Consider the following 27,325-nt stretch of genomic DNA (forward strand, 5'->3'; position numbering starts at 1 on the left):
GGACAACATGTCTGTTCTGCCCACCCCAGATACCTTCAGATGCCCTTATAGAGCCTTTATGTAACCTAGGGGAAATCAAAGTTCCATCTTGGAGTCAACAGATGCGTCAGGAGAACGTACTATGGAACACTTTATTCCTTCTTTTTCACCATCTCCAATCTATACTTGTTCACGAAGGTTTGATTTAACCCACCAAGTTACACTGATTCAAAACAATGCTCTGCTTTTTTACTTTTGGAAGACAAGGAATGTGAGCACTGCAAAAAAAAAGTTGTGCAGTTCTGTTTGTAATCTGAATTCTTAGCCTCCAGTAGATCATTGATGATCTTTTTCCCTTTAGATGAATAAGTGGTCTTAAGCAGGTTATGGGGCACATGCCAAACCATAGTTAAGGAAGCTTTGTTTGGCCTTTGGTCATGCCGCTGGTCTATGAATATTCATGCTTGCAAAGAGTTTCCTTGCTATTACTGACTTATTTTCTTAGTACCTCCAAGTATGAACATAGGACTCTGTTGTTCTGTCAGTGCTTCTGTGAAGGATGTTATTTGTCCACTTCTCTTTCTGTGCTAAGTGTTTCACCTTTCTGGGGTGTGGTATAGAACCATCCATCAGACTATGGCTCTCCATGTGAGCTGTTTGTCTGGAACTGTTGGATTAAGCTTTGCTTTGCATGCGTTTCCATGCATTAGAGTCATGGAATACTTATTTATTTAAGTGTTTGTTCTTCCTTGCCGCCCTAGCCTTTATCTTGTGTTCGGGAGGAGGTGGCTCTTCAGGAGTGTGTTGTTTAGACAGTAGGCTAGCATATGAACAAGTGGCTTTTCATTTTCTCCCTTCCTTGGTCCAGAGGTTCTGCTTCTGCTGAATAATTCTGCATTCAGAATTCCAATCCCCTCTCCCTTCTCTCAGGGTGGCCTTCAGCATATAAATCTAGGACAGCCTTTCTCAACCTGTGGGTCCCCAGATGTTGTTGGACTACAACTCCCATCACCCCTAGCTAGCAAGGCCAGAGCTCAGGGATGATGGGAGTTGTAGTCTAACAACATCTGGGGACCCACAGGTTGAGAACCGCTGATCTAGGAAGTAAAATGCAAGAGACCAAGTGCAAGAGACAGAACTGTGCCTGGGTACCAGAGGTTTGGCTAATAATCTGTAGTTTTCCTAACTCAGTCCATTCCATGGAATCCAGATCTCTGTGGTCTCAAGCAAAGTTCCTCACCATTCAAGATCCGGGGACTTTGTTTAAACAGATTTCATAGAACGTAGGATGCTGTTTGGATGCTAGATGGGCCAACAGACATGATGCTGTAGGATGCTAGATGGGCCAACAGACATGAGTCTGTTGGTCCATCCAGCTCACATTCTCTCTACCAACTGGCAGCTGCTCTCCAATGTTTCACACCAGGTGACATTCCCTGGTCTATCTGGAGATGCACAGGATTGAACCTGGGACCTTCTGCAGGCAAAGCTTGCTGTGCTACAGAGTCATGGCCCTTCAGCTATTGGTTACTTTCTCTGGCCCTTATCCCTGTAACAGGGATTTCTTGGGATGATGATGATTGAAATATGCCAGTATTCTGCTCCTCCCCAAATCCTCTGCCTAATTTATTATATCACACAACATACAATCATGGCAGAAAACCACAGTCCGTTCCTCCCCACCCCGCAATCTGCAAATGTGGTTCCTTACCATCAAAGGCAATGTGCTAATGGAGGGCCTTCTACTTTTACCACTAAGAAGTGAGCGGCAGTACAGGACGGGTTTGAGCAATCCATAGGTTGAAGGAAACCGGTGTTGGCTGCAAAATCCAAACGTGGTAGATTGGCACGTTGGTAGGTACTTTTCGTGTACCCTGCATCTTATATAAATAAGATTATCAAACACTTTTGAGACAATTAAACACAGATGGTTAGACAACGAATTTCAAGAAATTAGTAGCCAATCAGGATAGTGTCTGCACAGGTTTGGGGATGCTGCAGTGTGGACTGCCAATGACGACTTACTTCTACCACCTGGCCAAACCGAATCAATGCAGCGCATACACACTAGTGAGACTGAATGTGCTGCCATCGACAATACTACAGGGGAGATTCCAGAAAACACCGCTTGCAGAGAGACACCATGTCCCTATGGACAGAGTTGTATAGAATCCATTGTGCATGTTCTTTTGCACTGCCTCTCATATCAGAGGATTCCATCTTAAGTTCATTAATCAGTTGGTTATTAGCAGGGAGTAGCATTTAGATGAATGTAAAGTAGCCTTCCTAATGTTGACCCAGGACGGGCATAGGATAGCGATAGTAGCCAGGTTTCTGCAACAAGCAGTGAGGATCCATGAATGTTATACAACAGCATTGTAATTGTTAGATTAGTGGTTTTCTTGTACTGAACCTTTGGGAATGTTGTCTATATGCTAATAAAGGTTTGAGAATGATTGATTGATTGATCTTTAATGGGTGTTACAGGAACTGTTCTCCAGCGGCTTAGATGCCAACACACGAGGATAGCAGAACTACCATGATTTATGTTGAACTACTAAGCACAGAAGGAGGCACAAGTCCATTACATGGTTACTTAGGAGATAAATTCTAAAGCCCTCATTATTTTGCAAACAGGGACAAACCCAATCTCAGTTTACTGCCCTCGCTAGCCATGAAATTTCGCACAGGCACAAGCAAGGACCTGAAACGCTCTTCAGCATACCGACATGTTGGCTTGAAATACAAGGAGGCTTTTGTCTGTCTCTGTACATAAAGTACGGGTTCTGCACTGCTGTCCCCTCCGCTGAGCTCAGCTAGAGCGTTCCAACTGCGAAAAAGAACCACTTGCAAGTTAAATATCCCCAAGATAAATATGCCCAGGACCTCTCAACCAAAGTAGAAGCTTTCTTCAGTCCTGGTATAAAGCTATTTATTACACTTGCATACATGCGTGAGTCTCTTATTCTGGAATATGCAGTACTGGAAATAAATTAGTTCGGTTACATAAATGTACAACTGAAAGCAACTTAAATTATTCAAATACCTAAGCAGCAAGTGTTCTCCCTAGCTGAACTGAATGGATAGCATAAAAAGAATATGCCAGTGTTGTTTAGTGGTTAAGAGTGATGGACCGGGATGACCAGGGTTCATATCCGTATTGCATAAAAAGAATATGCCAGTGTTGTTTAGTGGTTAAGAGTGATGGACCGGGATGACCAGGGTTCAAATCCCTACTCAACCATGAAGCATCTTGAGTGATCTTGGACCAGTTGCAGTCTCTCAGCTTAACCTGGCTCACAGGGCTGTTGTGATGATAAAATTGAATTGGAGGAGAACCACGTTTGTCACCTTGAGCTCCTTTGGGGAAAGGTGAGATATAAATGCAGTAGGAATCCTAATAACAAGAAGAAAAACAATACTATTGGAGGCAGGGGAGTGACTGAGGCCCAATAAGCAGCAGTCTCTAGGGCTGGGCAATATTTGGTTTTCAACGTCGCTATATAGCGCCAGCTAAACATTGCAATATATATTGATATCTCATGATGGCTGAAATAAGGATGAAAGAGGTGAACACATGGGGCTTGATGATATTTGGTTTTCAACATCATGATATACCACCAGCTAAACATTGCAATATACCAATAGATCACAATGTATGAAATAAGGATGTGGAAGCATTATCAGGGACGCGGGTGGCGCTGTGGGTTAAACCACAGAGCCTAGGACTTGCCGATCGGAAGGTCAGTGGTTCAAATCACCGCGACGGGGTGAGCTCCCGTTGCTCGGTCCCAGCACCTGCTCACCTAGCAGTTCGAAAGCATGTCAAAGTGCAAGTAAATAAATAGGTACCGCTCTGGCGGGAAGGTAAACGGTGTTTCCATGCACTGCTCTGGTTCGCCAGAAGGGGCTTAGTCATGCTGGCCACATGACCCAGAAGCTGTACGCCGGCTCCCTCGGTCAGTAAAGCGAGATGAGCGCCGCAACCCCAGAGTCAGCCATGACTGGACCTAATGGTCAGGGGTCCCTTTACCTTTATGTGGAAGCATTAGCTGGTTTCACGGTTTTCCCCCCATTGTGTTTTTTGCCAGTGCCTGCTCTGGTGATTCACTGTCCCTTGCAAGAGGCAGGGGAGAGCTGAGCTGGGAGAGTTAACAGGGGCTGCAGGAATCAAGAGAAACCTTGGCTGGCTTCACAGTTTTTTCTCACATTGTGATTTTTGAGTAGGACACACACATACACCCCCCCCCCATGATTCACGATATATTGGCAGGTCAGAAATTATGAAGCCGATACCTCAATATGGACTTCAAGACTGGCTGGGGAAACCCAGCCAGATGGGCGGGGTATAAATAATAAAATTATTATTCAAACTGGTTTTGGAGAATATATTGGTATATTGCCCAGCCCTAGTAGTCTCTCTGGAAAGCCTGGAAAGCCTTCATCAGTGTAATAATAAATATGATCAATCTATCTTCCCCTATGTTTTGGCTCTGTGACAAGAGCAGCATCACCACTGCACTGAAATTTATTTAGAACTTGTTAAGCTACTGTAAGTAACAACCCAGCCTGTGAAATGACAGCAATATTGGAAAGAAGTATTTATTAATGGAACTGTAAATTCAGTATTTTCCTTCCTAGTGAGGAAAGCCACACTCGTTTCCTTTCTGCTTGTCATGCAAAGGCACAAAAGCCTTATTACAAAATGGTTGAAATGCCTATCGAACTATCATTCTTATATCCTATCAAACTATCATTCTTATGTGAAATCATGTGTAGGATTTGAGATAGGAGCAACAGAAGAATGTAAAGAATGGACTTTGGAAGCTTAGGAAATAAATATATACAGTTGTACCTTGGTTCTTGAATGCCTTGCGATTCAAACGTTTTGGCTCCCGAACGCCGCAAACCTGGACGTGAGTGTTCCGGTTTGCGAACAGTTTTTGGAAGCCGAACATGTAACAAGGCTTCCACAGCTTCTGATTGAGTGCAGGAAGGTCCTGCAGCCAATTGGAAGCTGTGCTTTGGTTTTCAAACATTTTTGGAAGTCGAACGAACTTCCCGAACGGATTCCATTCGAGAACCAAGGTACGACTGTAGATGTGTTTTAATTCAGCCACTAAGAGGGAAAAATAATAGTGAAAGGAGGCACAGGAAGTCAAGAAGAAAATGTGCAACCAAAAAAATGATACACATGATTGGAGTTGCGTAATAATTTGGAAGATTTAATAAAAATGGTTATTTTTTAAAATGCTTGCAATACTAATAACACCCAGTTTTCAACAGTATGCAATGTGTGTGTATGTAAACAACCAGCCCAAAATCTGTACTGCACTTTTGCAGAAGGGCTTAGATTTGACTATCAGTCCCCAGAGCAGAAATGCATTCTGGTGCTAAGATTATCCATCTGGGATGACAGCCGAGTCAGACAGGGGATTAAGATGTGTCTGTGACCTCTAGCATTCTTGCCATCTTTTCCCACAGCCAGAAAGTTTCACTTACAGTTTTCCACAGTAATTGCCAGAGCTGGAAAATCTTGCTTTTCTATCGCTAACCTTTCTATCTGGGTTAACACCTGCTGCCAAAATGGTAAATCACCTAAACCTGTGCTCTTTTTTTTTAAAGTGGTTTTTGTTCTTGTTCACAGAAACCTCAAGTTACAGACACATTTGGTTCCTCTTGAAATCTCTGCAAAGTAAGAGTGCCGTGCTCCCTATCGCTCACCTTCTTATGCAAGGAAATCTAGTTTTAATTGAGATTAGGTAGAGTATTTAGCAGATGCTGCTGCAGTTTAATAAACAATGCCCTTCCAGCATGCATAACGGTAGCCCTTAAAAAAAAAATGCCGGGTTATTTGAGGAGGCACTGCAGAGTAGAGCTGGGCGATATTATGATTAATTGTCTGAAACCAGTATGGTGTTCAAACGGTGATACCGGTTTCAAACTTTTTGAGCTGGCCCACAGCTGGTGGCCAGGAAGCCAAGATGTAGTGCCAGCTCAGGTTGCCTTGATCAGCTGTGAGGTGGACAGTTTATGTTAAGTTGTGGGCGAACATATCAGACGACACAGCGATTCTTCCAAAGCAGCTCTTTATTTGTAAGCTGGAACAGTACTGAACTGAGGAGCTCAGTCAGCCTGCTTATATAGAGCTCCACTAGAATGCAACAGTAACCATTTTCTGTAACTAGCCAATCACTGAACGTCACTTTTGATCCTTCATTTGCATATAAACTATCCAATCACTGAACGTCACTTTCAATCCTTCATTTGCATAACTATCTACAGTATCCCCCTGCTGGCCCAGGGTGAGAACTTCAGTACATAACAGTTTACGAAAGCCCGTTTCTCAGCTGATCAAGCCCCCTCCGCCTCCTGCAAACTGCAGTGGGGGCCAGCTAGTTTAAACTGCTTCTCTGAGGGGCCAGCAGCCTCAGGGGCCAGCAGAAGGCTGCCCGCCCTTGTCCACACATAGCTGCTGCTCATGGGAGCCAGAATGGCATGGGGGCTTGTTCAACTTCGTGACCTGGGCAAGTGTCCAGACCTGTCTGGCTTGTGCATGCAGGAGCTGTATGGGGTACGGCTGGGCAATTTCAGACATTGTGATATATCAGCTGTTGTTGTTGTTTAGTCGTTTAGTCATGTCCGACTCTTCGTGACCCCATGGACCAGAGCACGCCAGGCACTCCTGTCTTCCACTGCCTCCTGCAGTTTGGTCAAACTCATGCTGGTCACTTCTATAACACTGTCCAACCATCTCATCCTCTGTTGTCCCCTTCTCCTTGTGCCCTCCATCTTTCCCAACATCAGGGTCTTTTCCAGGGAGTCTTCTCTTCTCATGAGGTGGCCAAAGTATTGGAGCCTCAGCTTCAGGATCTGTCCTTCCAGTGAGCACTCAGGGGTGATTTCCTTCAGAATGGATAGGTTTGATCTTCTTGCAGTCCATGGGACTCTCAAGAGTCTCCTCCCGCACCATAATTCAAAAGCATCAATTCTTCGGCGATCAGCCTTCAGCCTTCTTTATGGTCCATATATATGGTCCATATATCAGTACATGGCAGCATTTAGTTGCTAATATATCACAGTGTTGAAAACTAGATTGTCACCCAGCATCCAAAAAGTTAGGTTTAAAAAAGGCAAAGGACCCCTGGACAGTGAAGTCCAGTCAAAGGTGACTGTGGGGTTGTGGCGCTCATCTTGCTTTCAGGCCGAGAGAGCTGGCGTTTGTCCACAGACAGCTTTCTGGGTCATGTGGCCAGCAGGACTAAACTGCTTCTGGCACAACGGAACACCGTGACAGGAACCAGAGCGCACGGAAACGCCGTTTACCTTCCCGCCACAGTGGTACCTATTTATCTACTTGCACTGGCGTGCTTTCAAACTGCTAGGTTGGCAGAAGCTTGGACAGAGCAACAGGAGCTCACCCCATTGCGGGGAATCGAACCACCAACCTTCTGATTGGCAAGCCCAAGAGGCTCAATGGTTTAGATCACAGCGCCGCCCGTATGTCATGGTAGAAGTGTAGGGGCTGGGACAAACAGTGAGGATCAGAGTTTTGCATTAGTTCCCTTCCATTCTGGTGCTTTTAGCCTTTCTGAAGTGCATTAGTTTTTATGATTATTCATTATCTACTTACGTTTTGAAATGACTGCGGAATGGCTGGAGTTCATGGGAGTGCAACAAAGGTGTATAAGGAAAGGAGAAATGCACCTTTTTGTGTTGGTTATGGAAAATCCCCGGTGTGAAACCAGCCTTTCCCACGCACTCCATAGCCCCAAATATCTGTATTTTACACTCTTCTATACAAATAGCTGTGGGCTGCTTTGTAGAAATGACGGGAAATTACATCAAACGTTCATCCTGAATCATTATTTCTTCATCAGGTTTGTAAAGAGTCCAGCTTGCTTATTACAACATGAAATTTCACCATATTCCTGCAACTAATAAATATGAATTGCTGGTTTAGGCTGAATTGTTCCTTGGCCATTGTTCTCTGGTGTTTTTATAGAAGGCAAATAAGCTTTTTGTTTCATATGGAAAGCTGTTAAGCTAACCAATCTCATGTTGCTTTAAAGCTGGGACTTTCCATATATTTGAAACCACCAGCTGCCAAACCAGTCCAAACAAATGTTGGCTCATTTTGCCATTCCGTTGGCACCGAGAGAGGTGCTTCATTAAAGCTTCATCTCCCTCTAGTTATGGTTGAATGCTGTTCTGCCAAATTGATGTCCAAAGTGACTCACAAATGAGTCACCTTTTGCTTAGCAAGTGATTGCTGCAATATGTGAAGACTGGTTCTATACAAACAGAAGCTGTTGAATGTTTCGCTTTGCTTTGGTGGAAATCTGGGGCTTTCTAGCCTAAGAAGAGCTGCTCTTGCCCCCAGACAAGGTCAAGCAGAGTTCTCACGGTAACATTCTCCCATCTTCTGTTGTGTATCTTTCCTTAGCCATGTCTTAAACCTTGTATATATTAATCCATCTAGAGCCATAGTTTTCAAAACACAAGGAGACAGAAGTTACACAAAAGTACTGTTGTCTCTCATCATGTTGCCTGAGCCAGTCCGCAGAACACTGGTGCTTAAAAGCAACCTTTCTCTTCACTGAGCACAATTGCCTGATTTTGCTGGTCTTGGTTTGTCGTGGGGCTAGTTCACACTTTGCTCTTCCCGTGTGCACTCACAACCTCCTTTCCACAATGCACATGACTGTAACCAGGTGAGGAAAACTGTGAACTGGGCTGTATGTTGATAGAGCTGTATGCAAGGTTTCTCCAAACTTGGATCTCCAGCTTGTTTTGGACTACAATGCCCATCGTCACTAGCTATCAGGACCAGTGGTCAGGGATGATGGGCGTTGTAGTAAAAAAACAAACCAGCTGGAGACCCAAGTTTGGGAAATGCTATTGTTTGCTGTGGTTTTTTAGAACTTATTTTAATGCCTCTTGTAAAGATCCTGCCTTGGTATATATATATATTTAAAGAAGATGAATAAATGTGCAAATTAAGTTAATTTGGATGTGCAGAAAATATTAAAAACAAATTTAAGGAACCGCAGAAAGAGGGGAGTGGAAGTCAAGTTTTGAAATGTCAAAATGAATGTAAAATTAGTGAGATGTATAAAACTAGTGAAATGCATAAACTTGAAAAGTATAAATAAATAAAATATCAAAAAAGGAAAAAGAAAAACAGGATATAAATAACATTTTATAAACCTCTCTGTGAGAACCATCCGAATAGTGGTATAAAATACCTTAAACAAACAAGCAAACAAAGAATTGTTCTAGTTGGGTGTTGGAGCTGTTAAAAGTATTCCAGAAGCAGATGTTCTGTCTACTGAAGCACGTCTTGGAATGGGTACCACGTTAAGGGATGAACAGGCCTATCTCAGTCCTCTTTCTGCAATGTTATAACTATTTATTGTATTGGCGTTATCCGTTGCTTTGGCCGAACCAAATTCAGCGTGATCTGAATGTTTTCTTTTCATAAGCTTTCCCATGGCAACCTCTTCATACCTAAAATCCCAAAGAAAGTATTAAAACCTTGCGGGCGTGACAAGTACAACACTGCTTAGCAGCACCTTTTCAATGCAGGAAAAAGATCTTGCAAATAAAACATCGTTGTCTTTTCTTTTCCTTAGGTATCTTGCCGGTGTACCATAATATGTTTGCACTAATGAATCAGACAGACAGATGTTGGTATCCCCCAAACCACACCTTCCAAGTAGAGGGATCAACCAGTCTCACTGTTCTCTACCGGATAAGGTTAATATCTTAGCTTGTTTTTGTTTAAATCAAAATGGTTTTTGTTTAATCCGATTTCTTTTAAACTAAAGGACTATAATGTAGGTTGAAATAATTGATTAATTTCCTACGACTTTTTTATTTCCATTTAATTATCAGAGGGGTTTGTAATAAGAATAACACTCTTTGTCCATACATTTTACAGTCAGTTTTATTCCATGTGCTGTTTTATGGAGGTTATAGCAAATGCACATGGAGGCAGGGGCAGACCCCTGAAAGCTGACGGAATCACCTGATGACTACTTTTGCTCCTCCTTGGAGTAAACTTGATTATCTATTTTATTTAAACCCAGAGCTATTTAATTTATTTGATGGGCCCATTTATAAAAAATAATTGCAGTGGAATGTTCTCTTCTTCTACTTATAAATGGATTGTATTGCAATTACTGTACAATTCTAAGCATGTAGATGTGGGTGTTTACTTCCAGGTATGCATGTATGAGGTTGCAGCATTTTGTTTAAATAAGCAGTTGTGTCTGAACAATGGCTGCATTTCAACTGTGTCCTAGCAACCAAGGCATTCCCATTGCTCTAGTCCAGTGTTTCCCAACCTTGTGCCTCCAGCTGTTTTTGGACTACAGTTCCCATCATCCCTTGCCACTGGTCTTGCTAGTCAGGGATGATGGGAGTTGTAGTTCAAAAACAGCTGGAGGCACAAGGTTGGGAAACACTGCTCTAGTCATATAACCATTTTGCATATATTTCCAGAATGTAAAACATCTGCGGATCAGTGTGTGTACTTCTGTAGTCTAGAAAAATTCCCATTGAGTAGCCCCCATCTTAAGGTTCAATGTACCACAGTGTGACTTGCATCACCAACATAAAGGAGATTTTTAAACCATTTTGCCATAATGTTTCTGGGGAGACCAAACAGCCTCTTCCTTTATGTCATCGTGTCAAGGATAGGAGTTTCGGGAAGCTTGCCAGAGTCCATAAAATACATAGATAAAGGCTTTGTTCAGAAGCGTGTGTACCATGCCTGACAATTGTCTCAGAAGAGCTTCTCCTCTCCCAACTAAGCCATGCTTCCTAAAATGGAGATGGCATAATGCCCAAGAAAGAATACATTTACCACAAAAGAGACACAAAACTTTTGATTCCTGAGTCTGCTAAAGCGATATCACTGAGCGACATTTTGATAAATTGTCTGAAACCGGCGTATGACGTTCAAACCGTGATACTGGTTTCACACTCGCTACCTCTGCAATGTATTGCCAGCTCAAATTGCCCTGAGGCAGCAAAGGCATAGGCAGACAGGCAGGTAGACAGGAGCCTGAGAAGATGCTTGCCTGCAAGCTATGCCTCCAGTTTCACCTGGGCAGGTGGGCTGCCACTTCCTCCTGGTTGGTCACTCCTGGAGCGACTGACAGGGAGGAAAGTGGCAGCCCAGCCAATTGGGCGACGGTGGAGGCAAGCAGGTGAGCACCTTCTCGGGCTCTGTCTTCCCCCTGTGTGTGCCTTTGAAGAAGCTGCTCTCCCCCCCCCCCCCCGGCTCACACAAGCGAGAGTAGTATGGGGGCTCATTCAACTGTTGGGCTGGGTGATGTATCTCAGCTGCTTAAGGTGGGGAGGACGAAGCAGCCGAGATACATTTCAGGCATCACGATATATCCATAGATTGAGATATTTAGCTGCTGATATATCACAATGTTGAAAACCAGCCCTACTTTCTGTGCTCGCCTGCTCTGACAATGTGTTGGAACTACAAGTATCCCCAAACAGGAAGCCATGGCTTAAGACATAGGAGCAGGTCCAAATTTGACTCATCACAGTAGCACAGGCCACAAGTGCCCAGGGATCCAGACTTTCATAGAACCAGCTGTATTTGCCTCTCTGTGATCTGACATAGTACTTTGCAAATTCTAGAAGACAAGGCTTTAAAAATTAGCCAAATTATTTAGTAGCAGTTGTAAGGCATGAATGCGCCGCACACATGTAAGTCCCAGAGGCAGTTGCAGACAATGCCGGGGAGTTGTGCTCCTTTTGTGACCTCCCTCCTTCAGAGTCAGACCACAATAGTATATCTGAGGCATACCAGAATAAGGGGGGGGGGGAGGGAGGAGGCAGAGAACTCAGTGCGGTGCAAACACGCCAGCAGGAGCACCAGATTGCCTCTGCCAATGCGTTTGCACCACTGCTGCCTTGCCTCTCCCACTCTCCATCCTGGTATTCAGGAGCAACTTGGTTGGAAGGAAGCCAGGGAAGCAGTGCCACCCTAATGCCCCATTCACTACTGTCTAAAGGCCACTGCTTTGCTGAAGCTAAGTAGTTCTGGGTCTGGTCAGTGTCTCTGTGGGCAGTTGTACATCACTCTGGGTTTCATGATGGAAGAAAGTTGAGATAGAAACATAAGGGGTGGGGCGGGGGAAATGTGTGGTGGTATTTGACCAGTAAATTGGCTATGAGTTTTGATGTTTGGTTATTTGCTGGCTAAATACCAACTCCAGTGGAGATGGCTCATTTCAAGCTGGAATAATTTAGTGGCAATGTGAACTTGTGTGAAAGTATTCAAAGCCCTTGCCCTTTAAGCAGCCTGAATTTCATTTAAAACATGTTTCTAACATGTGTGGTCTTGGCTGCAAAAGCACTGATAATACGTCTTTGCTTCTTAACAGGTTTTATTTCCCACACTGGTATTCTAACAGCAATGTACGGGCATTTCGGTACGGTGTTTCCCGAGGTGCAGAGAGTCCTGTCCTTGATGACATTGTCATGTCTTATTTGTTTGCTCAGGTAAAATTTTGACAACGTATTATTTGGGTATGGATGTATTTGGCTCTTCTCCGTGTTTTTACTGCTGGAAATGAATGTCTTCATTCACATATGGATAATTTCACAGGAATAATAATAATTATATGCAATTATCCTGTGAAATAAAAATACAACAGCCTTGAGAGCAGCACCAAGGTGTTGATTTCCCTTTGAGATCTGAGCTGATTTCTTTGTTCAAATTAAGTTCCGAGTTGATTCAATAGAAGACAACTCAAGCTGCGATGAAAATAAATGAAAAGAGCAATAGGCCAAATTCATCAGAATTTCTGTGCCTTCGTTTTTTGCCTCTAGTGGCGGGAAGACTTTGTCCATGGGTGGGTGAAGATGCCTGTCACTCATGAAACACAAGAAGAATGTCTTGGTATGGCTGTTCTTGATATGATGAGGATGGCCAAAGAAAAGGACCAAACTCCACTAGGCATCTACAATTCTATGAGGTAACTCTCTTTGCGACGTCGTCTTCTTCAGCTGTGCAAATGGGGAAGGGAGGAGTAAAAGGGGAGGTGGAAGCAGGAAAGCACGAAATGGAAATAAGGATCCAAACCATTATTATTTTGATTGCCTGTTGCCTTACCCCTTTTTCCAAAGAATTTGTTTCCAGTTCATGGCTCTCCCCATTTTAAGATTAGGCTGAGAGATAAGTGCCTGGCTCAAGGTGATCCAGTCAACTTCACAGCAAAGCAAGAGTTTGAAGTTGGATAAGGCATTTGCAGATCTGAGCAAGTTGCGGCCTGTTCCATTTCACCAGATGTGACATTCCTCTTTTATACAGCCTGGTGGTTCCTAGTTCTGGTCGTTGCAGAGAGAAAGTTTGAGGATGCAAACCCTGACATCGCCAGTGGAATTCGCCTCCCGGTTTTCTGTCCCACTTGCTCATAAGTTAAAAGATTTTAGGATTTAGGACTTACCTGATAGTTGCTCTTGCACCTTCTGTAGAAGAATACCACCAGCCCCCTTTGAGCTACTCATCAATATTTTGCCACACACTTGGTTGTCTTTGTGTTCACAGCTACAAGATGTTTTTGCCAAAATGTATCAGGGAAAAAATCCAGGATTATCACATTCTGACACGAAAGAGGATAAGATACAGATTCCGCAGATTCATCCAACAGTTTGGCCAGTGCAAAGCAACCGCCAGAAACTTGAAACTGAAATATCTCATAAATTTGGAGACCCTCCAGTCTGCCTTTTATTCAGAAGTGTTTGAAGTGAAGGAACCCGGCAGAGAGCCCTCGGGTGAAGAAAGTTTTGCAACCATTGTTATATCTGGAAATGGTGGAATTCAATGCTCAAGAGGGAAACATAAGGATAGTGAGACACTGGCAGAACAGGTAATCTCTTATAACATACAGTCATACCTTGGTTTGCGAACAGCTTAGTTCCCGAACGCTTTGGCTCCCAAATGCCGCAAACCTGGAAGTGACTGTTGCGGTTTGTGAACTATTTTTGGAAGCCGAATGTCCAGCGGGGCTTTCGATTGGCTGCAGGAGCTTCCTGCAGCCAATCAGAAGCTGCGCTTTGGTTTCCGAACGTTTTGGAAGGCAAACGGACTTCCAGAACGGATTCCGTTTGACTTCCAAGGTACGACTGTACTTCTGTATTTTGTTTATTTTTATTTTGAGAATACCACTGGAAGCAGAATGATTTGGTTCCATCAATAGAATGCTTACTGGCCAAGTAGAAATTAGCATTGTGTAGTCAGTTGAAAGTATTCTGGCAAGTACTTTGCAGGAAAAGGTACGCAGAATATAAATGGTGAGGGAGGAGTGGGAGGCTGGTTTAAGGTTCTGTGGGTTTTTAGTGCGCACCCAGTTCTGTTCTGTGGCTTGGGCAATGCAGGGTCCCAATCCTTAGTATCAATGCAGACTCTAGTTCCTATTGGTTTTTATTTGTTCCTAGCGTTGAATGGGATTTCACCCAAGTCTTTTAAGATTACTAGCCTTACTGTCATGGAAATAATTTGAATTAGCAGTAGATGTGTCTGAGAAGTGAAGATTGTCATTTTCTGTTCCCCAGTGGTGTTATAGGAGGATAATACATTAACAGATCATTATTATTTTTAATGCATGGTGGTACACAATTAACTCAATTGATAAAATATTTCCTTTCTAGACACTTTATAGACTGTAGATTGGGTTAAGCAAAAGGGGGGGGTGGTTCTCTTGAGTGTTTTGGATTTTGCTGCTTGAGCATTGCTATTTTAATTTCTCTGTAATTTAAATTTCACCTGTTAGTGGTGGCAGCATCACTTAAAGCGTATGGTGATTCTTATCTAAACAGAGATAAGCAACTTGAGTAATGCTGTCTGTGCACACAGATGGTAGCCTTCTTAGAAATAAGACCCCAATCCTGTTCTGTTTCTTCAGTCTGTGCAGTTGTCAAGGTTAGCCTTTCATCAGTTTATTCTGAACGTCAGTCCATAGAGAGGGATTTTTCCCTTGGGAAACTCTTCCCTTGAATGTCTGGCTGATTCAAAGGCTCGCAGCTTGAGGTAAAGATGTAAAAACCAAGAATTCAGCTGCCATTGATAAATATTGTGAAAGGGGAGTAGAGAAGTAATGGGCAAACACCAGGCTCAAACTTGTTTTTCCGGCAGGAAAGGATGTTTCTTATTACTTCAGAATCAGGCTATTGAGAATAATGTTACAATTGCTCTGTTTCAGTTGATGGCTAGAAGCCTGACTAAAACACTCACAAATAACCCGTTTCCTAATAAAGCAACATCTTTTCGCAGGAAATACAGACCTATTGCGATTTCCCCGACATTATCGATGTCAGTATTAAGCAAGCAAGCCAGGAAGGTTCTGGCGAGAATAGAATTGTAACCATTCACAAGCAAGACAGCAAGAATTTGGTAAGAGTGGCTTTCCCTTTTGATTACCTCACATTTCTGTGCATTACTTGTCTAAACAAATTGGCTTTTGATGCCCTGCCTTGTTTGCATACCTACATATCTGCAATTAGGCAAGTAAGTTAGACTGTGACTTTCGTAGAACGTAGCAAAAGCAATCTGTCTGTTCTTAAAAACACACAGTTTTGAGGTGGCCACACCGTAAGCCTTTCCTTTCCTCATGCATTTTGCACAGGGAACAATTAAACTTCAATGAGTTTATCTCCCATTCATTTGAGATTCCTAGCCGTAGTCATTAACCACAGAAGAACGATGTAAATACACACACATGTGCAACAAATAATAGCTTGGATGCTCCTTCTCCATCCGCTGAGATTGGGAATGCGTCTCAAACTCACGTGCTCAATCCAGTCTCCTTCCTGGCACAGAGAAGGCAATGATTCCACATGGAGATCTTACATATATTTGAACACGGTATCTCTGCGTAGCACAGTCCCTGTTTTCTGCCCATGGTAAAAGGCTGTGGCAGAGCATGCGGCTTAGAAACATTCTCCTGAAATATCTGCACATAAGGAGGTAGTGGAGTCCTATTCAGTTCTATCTAGCCTGAGACCCATGGTTGTCTGTCTTTGCCCACACGATGGCACATTTACACAATTTTGAAACATGGGTGGAAGACATTCCTCCCCTTCATTATTTGTTAGACAAACCTTACTAAAAATCTAATGTGTGTGGTTTGTTTGTTTTTTTAATCCCCCTTAGGTTGTAGGGTTGGGCAATACTTGGGCAATATAATACTGTAACAACAACAACAACAACAACAACAACAACAACAACAACTTATTAATTATACCCCGCCCATCTGGCTGGATTTCCCTAGCCACTGTGGGTGGCTTCCAACAGAATATTAAAATACAATAGTCTAATGATATAAAGTGGTACCTCTAGTTACGGACTTGATCCGTTCCGGGGTGCCATTCGCACCCTGAAAAGTCCGTAACTAGAGTGCCGCTTCTGCACACACTCGTGGCATGATAGAGCTTGCAAACTATATTTTTTGGGGGAAATATGAACAAATTCCTATGCCCCACAAATAACCCAGAGATGCATTTTAAATAAAAGCACACATTCTACTCATGTAAAAACATACTGATTCCCGGACCGTCTGCGGGCCGGATTTAGAAGGCGATTGGGCCCGATCCGGCCCCCTGGCCTTAGGTTGCCTACCCATGGCTTAATGCATTCACCAAACCATTCATAATCCTCGTCATGGAAAATGAATGGATTATTCATTTCAGCGTTCATGAGTAACGCAACAAAATGATCAACCATCGGAAGCATATGCATGCGATTAGTGTTACCAGAAAAATAATAAATATCTTACTATCTTTCTCCCTTGCCTTTGCAGGAAGCTGAATTTCATTCACTAAGAGAGGCTCTTTCTTTCGTGGCATTGATTGATGGATATTACAGATTAACCGCAGATGCCCATCATTACCTCTGTAAAGAAGTAGCACCCCCTTCCATCATTGAGAATATTCAGAGCAACTGTCATGGGCCAATTTCGTAAGTGGCATGTTTTATAAGACTTTGTAAAGGGGTTTTTTTCTTTAACCCTGAAAGAAAAGAGATGCTCCACTTTGCTTGGGAGGCAATTGCCTGGTTCATCAAGGATAATTAATGCCAAATCTTTTAGGTATGTGCAGATGTGCAGCTGGATATGTGCATTATTTGGCTCGTGATTCTCATTTTGGCACAGCAGGAAGTGGCTGGATGTACACACCTTCATCCAGGAACACCTTAAAAAATGTACCTGCCATTGGGGTTTTTTAAATACACAATAATATATTTTCCCTATCTCTCTCTCTCCCCCTGGAAATACTGTGAAACCTTGATAAAAACATGTGGGAAGGTCTCTCAGTGTTTCCTTTTGTAATGAATTCATGTTTATTCAGCCACAACACTTAATGCAAAGTTTTAAGATGTTTTTTCTTTCATTCTCAGTTCAGTTCCGAATGTGTCATGCAGTGAATAGAGAAGAGTGAGTTTTAAGGTCTCCCAGCCATAACCATGGTGATGGTATATGCGGTCATAGACAGAGAACTTCTTAATAGGTTCACTGCAGGATCTGGCAGAAATAGAATTTGAAATTGTGGAGGAAGAAAAGGCAATTCAGATATCAATATCTGGAATTGAGCACAGAACATTGCTAGCAAAGGAAATTGCTTTTGGGCTAAGTGTTCTCTTCTTGTGAACTTTTCCGTAGGCTTGAGGAAAAAGAAACATTTCCGGCTGTGAGGGTTGTTTTTGTGCTGTTGTGTATTATTACCTGGTTCTGAAGAGCTAAGTGTCTCTGTGCGCTTCAGTTAAAAGTCCGTCATAGGGATTTCTCAGCCTGTTAACCAGAGGGGTAGAAAACACCACATTGCTAGTGGAAGGCAAAGGATTGTCCCCACCTCCAGGTTGGGCAAGAGTTGCAGACTGTCTTTTTTGAGCTCTTTTGAGCTCTACTTTCTGTCCTTTCCATTCTTTTTTATTATTATTATTATTCTCCACCCTGGTTTGGGAAGAAATACAGCTATAGGAAGCATCTGAAGATTGCTCATGGGTAAAGGTAAAGGGACCCCTGACCATTAGGTCCAGTCGTGGCTGACTCTGGGGTTGCGGCGCTCATCTCGCTTTATTGGCTGAGGGAGCCGGGGTACAGCTTCTGGGTCATGTGGCCAGCATGACTAAGCCGCTTCTGCCGAACCAGAGCAGTGCACGTAAACACCGTTTACCTTCCCACCAGAGTGGTACCTGTTTATCTACTTGCACTTTGACGTGCTTTTGAACTGCTAGGTTGGCAGGAGCAAGGACTGAGCAACGGGGTACTCAGAGGGGAGACTGTTCTCTAGCAGCACTTCAGAAATTCATAGTAAGTCCATTTCCCTTTCGCTCTGCCAAAGGAGTTTGCCAGAAGTGCCCAGATGTTGTAACATGTAGACAGTTGTAAGTGGATGGTCACAGACTTTTACCAGGGATAGAAATATGATAATCTCTAGATGTTCTGCATAGCTCAAAGGTTGCTAGCTTTTAAAAGCTCGCTCTTAACACTTGTGCTCCCTCCCTCTCATTTTTCCAAAATAGCATGGACTTCGCAATCAATAAACTGAAGAAAGCTGGCAATCAGACGGGCTATTACGTTCTTCGTTGCAGTCCAAAGGAGTTCAGGAAATACTTTCTTACCTTTGCAGTGCAGGTTAGTAAAGAGGAGCAGAATATGCTGTTAACTTTGGCTGTGAACAAGAGAGGATTCAGAGTAACTTGGATTATAAGTGTTACCTGTTAAACCACTGTGCTTTTGAATAATTTTTTAAAAGCTCAGCCACCTCTAGTTCTCAGTAATCTCTGTGCTTTGTGAACAGTGCACATACCCATGTCAGTGTGCAAAGATCAGGAAAAAGTGAAGAAATAAAACTTTCCTTTTCTTCTGACATGTTCATTCAGGCACCGAGTAATGGTAATTTAACTGTTAGAATTTAGTCATATCTTCTATTTGTGACTTAAACCTGTATTAATATTAGCATATCGGCACAATCAGTAGGTAATGAGGCATCATTTGTGCTACAAGTAACAAGAGGTTGATGCTATTTTCATATGAGTATGGGCTTTCTACGTACTTTCACTAGCTTCTCTTAAAAAAAAAAGATTTATTTGCTTATATCTGTGCAGTTGCTTAATATAACATAGTTAGTTTTAACTACAAATGAAAGTGCTGTATTCAAAATGCAATTCCTAATTATTCCTTGGAAGATGATCAGCTTCTTTAGTTAAAAATTGGTTTTTTTTAAAAAGAGCAAATTTGCCAGACTATATTAGGGAACCTTAGCAGACTCTTCAAGGCCTCAAGAGTCTGATAAAAGCATCTGATAAGGTTGGGGTTTTACATCCTTGCTTTAACCATCAAAGGGCAGGTTTTCTGCTGTTTATCAAATGACATGCAGTGTGTGATGTTAAAATATTGACAGATACAGGTGGAACCTGCAACAAAACATGCTTCTGTTCACAGTGCCAGCAAACCATGTCATCTTCCAGGATAATCAGATTCTGTTGATTTCTGATTCTGTTAACTTCCGTGTTATATTTGAGTTTCCACAAAATGTAAAGGCCCCTTCTGGAAACGTAGCTCAAATTTAATACGTGTTTCTGTTATGTTTGCTTCCAGGGAAAAAAAACAACATTCGTAAATAACACAGAAATTAGCGCTAAACTTGTGCTATAATCTGCTATATTTCTGGAAGTGGCTTTTTTGTCAGGTAAAGGCTCAAATATAATGCAGAAATTAATAGTTAGGTGAACATCAGGAATGCAGAATAAACTCCCACATGAATCCGCTGGATGTGTCACTGAAGTTTTTATTATTGTTCTATAAGTTTTGGGGGTTTCTCTGAGCCTGCTATGCTGGTACCTCCCTCTCATGCATGGATGGCGCCATTTTGTCTACAAAGGTATGATTCCTAATTTAAATTAAATATTATAAACAAAAGAGCGGTTTTAAAACAACATCTTTCTTACCGTTTCTTAATCTTCAGCGGGACAGTACCACGGACTATAAGCATTGCTTGATCACAAAAAATGAGAATGGCGAATATAATCTCACTGGAACTAGAAGAAGTTTTACAAACCTCATGGATCTCTTGAACTGTTATCGGACAGAAACTGTCCGGTCAGACAGTATAATTTTTCAGTTTACCAGATGTTGCCCTCCAAAGCCAAAAGGTAAATGATTCACAAATCCCTTAAGCGGTGGTGTTAATGTTTTTGGTTTTAGACCTTGCCTTTCTGTAATATGCCTGGAGTGACTTGCAAAAACATGAATACATTGCACCGGGGGGAGGGGGTTTGAAATGAGAAAAACACAAAACTCTGCGATGAAAACAATAAAGTCAGAGAACTGGAGTCAGACTTTTCGAAAGTAGGGTCTCAGTTTAATAGAGTGGCTTGATTAATCTATTTTATCTATGTGGACTATAGATAGCATTCAGTATATTATATATTTCTATGATGGACGGTGTCATATACAATATAGAATCTACTTGACGCAATAACTAATACACACTCAAGCTCCAAAACGTGGCATGAGTAATAAAAGCAACAGGGATTTGTGGCCCATGGTGGTGGCAACTTGGACACTTCCTTTTCTTTTAGGCCATTTATTAATTTCATTCATTCATTCTGTAATCTGGTTGGTTTTAATAAATGGCCTGATAGCTAAGGTACTGTAGAAGTACAGATACTCATAGGGCTGGGGGCTAGGTGTTTCAGAGCCACTCCTGGCTCTGGGGCCAAATTCAGGTGCAGCTCAGGCTCTCGTAACCGTGCAGAAGTCACAACCAGCACTGAGATCCCTCTCTGCTGTGGTTCAGCATGGCCACAGACTTCCCTCGATCCCCTTTTGTAGCATTCTGCAGAGGGCCTTTTCTGCCACGAAGGAACTGCGGTGACTGACGTGGATTTGAGGAAAGGGGAAAGAAAGCAGGCTGCAAAACAAACTACAGATGTGGGAAGCTGCCCTCTTGCCAAGTATAGGATTCTGCTTGTAGCTGGAGGGTTTTAGGGGTAGGGAACCTGTGCTATGCAGATGTTGTTGGTACTAGAACTCTGCATCCCTTTCTGGCTAGGCCTGATGGAAATCAGACATCTGAAGGGGCAAATGTTCCCCATCTCTGGTGTAATAATAAGAATAATAAAATTTTATTTATATCCTGCCCTCCCCAGCCAAAGCCAGGCTCGGAGTGGCTAACAACAGTAAAAATAACACAGTTTACATAAAATCACAATCAATTAATTGAAATATATTCTAAAATCAATTCAGAGTCAAATTAATGGCAACCATTGGGCTAGAGTTCTATGAGGATTACAGAAGGAGAGAGGGGGTCAGACTGTGCCTTGGCCAAAGGCCTGGTGGAACAGCTCTGTCTTGCAGGACCTGCGGAAAGATGTCAAGACCCGCAGGGCCCTAGTCTCTTGTGACAGAGCATTCCACCAGATCGGGGCCACGGCCGGAAAAACCCTGGCTCTGGTTGAGGCCAGCCTAACCTTCCTGTAGCCCAGGATCTCCAAGATATTTTTATTTAAGGTCCTCCATGGGATATACCAGGAGAGGAGATCCCATAGGCACGAGGGTCCTAGGCCGTTTTGGGCTTTAAAGGTTAAAACCAGCACCTTAAACCTGATCCTGTACTCCACCGGGAGCCAGTGCGGCTGGTATAGCACCGGGTGAATGTGATCCTGCGGCGAGGACCCTGTAAGGAGTCTCGCTGCAGCATTCTGCACCCACTGGAGTTTCTGGGTCAGTCTCAAGGTCAGCCCCATGTAGAGTGAGTTATAATAATCAAGTCTGGAGGTGACCGTCGCGTGGATGACTGGTTAGGTCAGGGCGAGACCTAGCCATGCCCTGTGCAACCATGGCTAATGCAGATGAGGCAGGATTGTTTAATAATATTTGGATTGGGTCTGTGGAGGGAACGATTAAAAAAAAAATCTGTTTTGTGGCCAGAAGTGGAACAGCAATACTGCTTGAACGGTATGAGGCAGGGGTCTGCAACCTTTAAGACAAAAAGAGCCACTTGGACCCGTTTCCGAAGAAAAAAAAACTGGGAGCCGCAAAACTCGTCATTATAAAAATAACTTTTTTGTCACTTTTTATTATTTCTTTGTTTTTTTTTTATAAATATTTATTAAGGTTTTTTAATAAGAAAATACAATAATAATGAACATTATTGCTTTGTTTTAACAAAGTTTCATAATATTCTTGAGCTTCCTCCCGCCTCCCGCTCCCATTTGCATCTTTAATAATTTTTGTCAAGCAAATTATCATCTTATTTCCAAATCTATGACCCCATGCTTAAATATCAATTCTTAATCTATTTTAATGATGGCCACTTATTTATAACCAAGCATCCTTCTTAACATTCCACTAAATCACAATATTTCTGCAGGTAGGTCTTGAATTTCTTCCAATCTTCTTCAATCCTTTCTTCTCCCAGGTCTCGGATTCTGCCAGTCATCTCCGCCAGTTGCATATAGTCCATCAGTTGCATCTGCCATTCTTCCAGTGTGGGTAGATCTTGAGTTTTCCAGTTCTTAGCAAGTAGTATCCTTGCTGCTGTTGTTGCATACATGAAAAATGTTCTATCTTTCTTTAGCACCTTCTGGTCTACAATGCCCAGAAGAAAGGCCTCTGGTTTCTTGGTAAAGGTATACTTAAACACCTTTTTCAACTCGTTATATATCATTTCCCAGAAGGCCTTCACTTTAGGGCAGGTCCACCAGAGGTGAAAGAATGTTCCTTCATTTTCTTTACATTTCCAACATTTGTTATCAGACGAATGGTATATTTTGGCAAGTTTAACTGGGGTCATGTACCATCTGTATATCATTTTCATTACATTTTCTTTCAAAGCATTACATGCAGTGAAATTCAACCCAGTGGTCCACAACCTTTCCCAGTCCTCAAACATAATGTTATGCCCAATGTCCTGTGCCCATTTTATCATAGCCGACTTAACCATTTCGTCTTGCGTATTCCATTTCAGCAGCAAATTATACATTCTTGAAAGTACCTTAGTCTTAGGTTCTAACAGCTCTGTCTCCAACTTCGATTTCTCCACCTGGAATCCTAGCTTTTTATCACTTTTAAAAATTTCCTTAATCTGAGCGTAATGTAACCAGTCTCGCACTTTATCCTTCATTTTCTCCATACTCTGCAATTTCCAGTTGTCCCCATCTTTTTCTAACAATTCCCAATATTTCGGCCAGTAGGCTTCCATATTGGGTCTTTTCCAAGCCTTAGCTTCCAAGGGTGAAAGCCACCTTGGAGTTTTATTTGTTAAAACCTTCCAAATCTAGCACGTCAGTGTCTTCAAGAAGTAGCCAATCTTTCAGCCAGCAGAAAGCTGCGGCTTCATAATACAGCCTTAAGTCTGGCAGGGCAAAGCCCCCTCTTTCCTTTGCGTCTGTTAGTATCTTAAACTTAATTCGGGGCTTTTTGCCCTGCCAGACAAATTTAGAGATATCTCTCTGCCACCTCCGAAAGCACTCCGTTTTGTCCACAATTTGCAATGTTTGAAACAAAAACAACATCTTTGGCAACACATTCATCTTAATGGCAGCAATTCGGCCTAACAAAGAAAGTTTCAATTTTGCCCAACTTTCCAAGTCTCTCTTAATTTCAGACCAGCATTTTTCATAATTATCCTTAAATAGACTCAGATTCTTAGCTGTTATGTTAACCCCTAGGTACTTTACCTTTTTCACCAATGATAATTCTGTTTCTCTCTGAAACCGTTCTGACTCTGCATCTGTCATATTTTCCCCTAACACCTTCGTTTTTTGTTTATTTAGCTTAAATCCTGCGACCTGTCCAAAATCATGTATCAGTTGTAAAACTCTTTTCGTACTAGATTCTGGCTCCTGCAATGTCAAAACTAGGTCATCTGCAAAAGCTTTAAGTTTATATTGTTTCGCTCCGACCTCAATCCCCTGCACCAGCCGGTCACCTCTAATCAAGTTCAAAAGCACCTCCAGGACTGAAATAAATAACAGAGGGGAAATCGGGCAGCCTTGTCGTGTTCCTTTTTCAATTTTAAATTCTTCCGTTACCACATTGTTAACTATCAATTTGGCTTTTTGCTCTGAATATATTGCGTCAATCCCATTTTGAAAACCCCGCCCCGCTCCCATTTCTTTTAAATTTCCCTTCATAAATTTCCAAGAAATGTTGTCAAAGGCCTTCTCCGCGTCTATGAAAATCAAAACTGCTTTAGTGTTTATATTTGTTTGCAAAAGTTCCAAAGTGTCTATAATATTCCTTGTATTTGCAAACATATGTCTTCCTGGGAGAAAGCCTGCCTGGTCCTTATGAATCACCTCATTCAAAGCTCTTTTAAGTCTGCTTGCTAAAACATCAGCAAATATTTTGTAATCCACATTTAAAAGGGAGATGGGGCGGTAGTTCTTCAGTTGTGTCTTTTCAGTTTCTGATTTTGGTATCAACGTGATAAAAGCTTCCTTCCACGATTCCGGTGCCTTCTTTCCCTCCAAAATTTCATTACTGACCTCCATCAAAGGTTGAGTCAAATAGTCACTCATTGTCTTATAATACTTGGAGGTCAGGCCATCTGGTCCTGGAGATTTGCCCAGCTTCATGTTCTGAATGGCTTGTTCAATTTCTTGTCGTGTTATTTGACTATTCAGGAGTTTATTATTTCTTTGTTTGACCCCTCAGAATTACTCCTCCTCATAGAAATAAATGTTAAATTAACAAGTTACCTTTTTGTGTGTGTGTGTTCTTCACTCCCCTTCAAAACAGTGACCAGCGTACATGCCCCCTTTCAATGCAGTGACCAGTGTACATTGGACCTTTGACCAATCACTGTCTCTCAGCCTAACCTGCATCACCAGGTTGTTGTGAGGTCAAAAATGGGGAGGAGAGAACCATGAGCTCCGAGGAGGATGAGGTGGAATATAAATATAATAAATAAAATGAAATTAAGTCTGTCTGTGTTAACCTTCTCGTTACAGATAAGTCCAACCTCCTTGTCTTCAGGAGCAATGGAATTTCTGACTTGCCCTCATCGCCCACCTTGCAGAGGCATAATAATGTTAACCAGATGGTCTTTCACAAAATCCGGAATGAGGACCTGATCTTTGTAAGTTCATGAGACGTATCTTCTCGTTTGTGTAATACTCTGATCCTCAGCGCAGTCCTTTGAGTTAAGTCCCCTTAATTTAAAGGCACCAGAGTTGTTTTTCAGTGGTGTGTGTTACTGGAAATAATGTGCATATCGGTGGGAAATTGTATTTACAGAAAACTAGGTATTTATTGTGATAAGTGCACCTGGAAGTGTTCACTCTGTTACATAAATTCATTTGCTGTGTGACTAAATTAATTGAAAATCAGCATGTGCGGTTTTTCTTTTTAATGTGGGTTCATACTTTTTTTATTAAGATAAATGTGGGAGTTTAAACTGAGTGATGTCCTAATCATCATATTTTCTTTTCAGTAGCCCTTCCAGCCTACCTAACGTCCGTTCTCAAGCAAATTAACCAATTTAGTTTTATGGCTTTTAACTTAATAGAGTATTGCACTCCTGAAGCCTCTCCACCAATAATAGTGCATGCATCAGCCAGGAAGGGGAGAGACAGAGAGACAACCAGCATATATCAGAGAGATGTTTGTGTGGCAACTTCACCCTAGGCCACTTTCCTCTGAAATTCAAGTCCCCTTGAATTAAATGGAAGTTACTACCCCATGTAGTAGTAGCAGCAGCAACAATTTTATTTCTTTAGCCGTAAACTGAGGCTGGGTGATATATCGATATTCGATATACTGTCCAAAACCAGTCTGAGGTCCATATTGTGATACCGGTTTCATAGTTTTTGACCTGGCAATATATCACACGAATCATGGTGTGTGCTGTGCAAAAATAGCAATGTGGGGAAAACTGCAAAGCCAACCAAGGCTTCTCTCAATTCCTTCAGCTCCTGTTAATTCTGCCAGCTCAGCTCTCTCCTGCTTCATGTAGGGCGGCAGCGAATCACAAGAGCAGGCGCTGGCAAAAATCACAATGTGGGAAAAGCCATGAAGCCAGCCGATGTTTCTACATAGCTCCATCCTTAATTTCAGACATTGTGATCTATTTGTATATCACATTTTTGGGCTGGTGGTATGTCACGATGTTGAAAACAAGATATCTCCCAACCCTGTTGTAAACCGTGAGCATGAGGTCCAGTCGTGGCCGACTTTGGGGTTGCGGCGCTCATCTCGCTTTATTGGCCGAGGGAGCCGGCGTACAGCTTCCGGGTCATGTGGCCAGCATGACTAAGCCGCTTCTGGCGAACCAGAGCAGCGCACAGAAACGCCGTTTACCTTCCCACCGGAGTGGTACCTATTTATCTACTTGCACTTTGACGTGCTTTCGAACTGCTAGGATGGCAGGAGCAGGGACAGAGCAACGGGACTCACCTCGTCGCAGGGATTCGAACCGCCGGCCTTCAGATCGACAAGCCCTAGGCTCTGTGGTTTAACCCACAGCGCCACCCGCGTCCCATGTTGTAAACCATAGCAAAGATTTAAAAGGACATTTGGAATTCAGCCACACATCTGGCTGTTGATTTCCTGGATGCCAACGCAATTAGAGAAACTCGCAAATAACATAATTTTCCTTGTCTAACAGCGAAAGGGCCTCCCTTGGTGTAACTCCCTCCCAATGACTTCATGTAGGATCACTTGGGGTTCTCTCCCTAGGAGGGAAAATGAGAAGCCCTTAGCTTACCCTAGTCTATCCACTCACCCTCAGAGAAGTCATTTTTTGCATTCCAGCAACACCGTTCAAGGTGGCTCCTTGCAGGGCAAATGGTGAATAGCTTCAAAGCAAATTTGTGCAGTCAAATAGAAATAATTTATCTGAACTCAGTTGTGCTTCCATTTGGGTGAACCCACAAGGATTGGTCTCAAAGCCTCTCGCGGAATATGCAATTAAATGAAGCATTTGATCTGTTCAGTTATTAAGCTAAACTGTTTTTACATTATGATTGTTTCCTTTCAGCTGAGACAGCGCCTGTATTAGTCTTGAAACTAGGTATGCGTTTGTTTAAAATCGGTGTGAAGGGATTTTGCAGACGGTTGACTCCCCCCCCTTTGTTTATTTGTGTTTTTTTAGAACGAAAGCCTTGGCCAGGGCACCTTCACTAAAATTTTCAAAGGTGTGAGGAAAGAAGTAGGTGACTATGGCAAGTTGTATCAGACTGAAGTTCTGCTCAAAGTCCTGGATAAAATGCACAGGAATTATTCTGAGGTTTGTATTCGCACTCCTTGGGTAATATGCTTAAAGTTCATATGCAGGGCTAGTTCAGCAGAGCAGGAATGCAGAGTTCAGC

The 27,325-nt window shown here is 42.5% G+C and overlaps 1 protein-coding gene across 2 annotated transcripts in view; it reads left to right on the forward strand.

Moving 5' to 3' along the window:
- The window catches only part of JAK2 (Janus kinase 2), a 95,426-nt gene that overhangs the window by 41,567 nt on the left and 26,534 nt on the right, over positions 1 to 27,325 (forward strand). For both annotated transcript variants that reach the window (XM_081893842.1, XM_081893843.1), the window contains 10 exons: positions 9,615 to 9,738; positions 12,393 to 12,510; positions 12,841 to 12,986; positions 13,559 to 13,880; positions 15,284 to 15,403; positions 16,809 to 16,966; positions 18,530 to 18,641; positions 19,975 to 20,161; positions 24,968 to 25,095; positions 27,109 to 27,243. In XM_081893842.1, the coding sequence (XP_081749968.1) occupies positions 9,615 to 9,738; positions 12,393 to 12,510; positions 12,841 to 12,986; positions 13,559 to 13,880; positions 15,284 to 15,403; positions 16,809 to 16,966; positions 18,530 to 18,641; positions 19,975 to 20,161; positions 24,968 to 25,095; positions 27,109 to 27,243 (1,550 nt within the window). The remainder of the gene's footprint in view (positions 1 to 9,614; positions 9,739 to 12,392; positions 12,511 to 12,840; positions 12,987 to 13,558; positions 13,881 to 15,283; positions 15,404 to 16,808; positions 16,967 to 18,529; positions 18,642 to 19,974; positions 20,162 to 24,967; positions 25,096 to 27,108; positions 27,244 to 27,325) is intronic.

Source organism: Podarcis melisellensis (assembly GCF_964234715.1).
Source record: "Podarcis melisellensis genome assembly, chromosome: 17".
NCBI lineage: Eukaryota > Metazoa > Chordata > Lepidosauria > Squamata > Lacertidae > Podarcis > Podarcis melisellensis.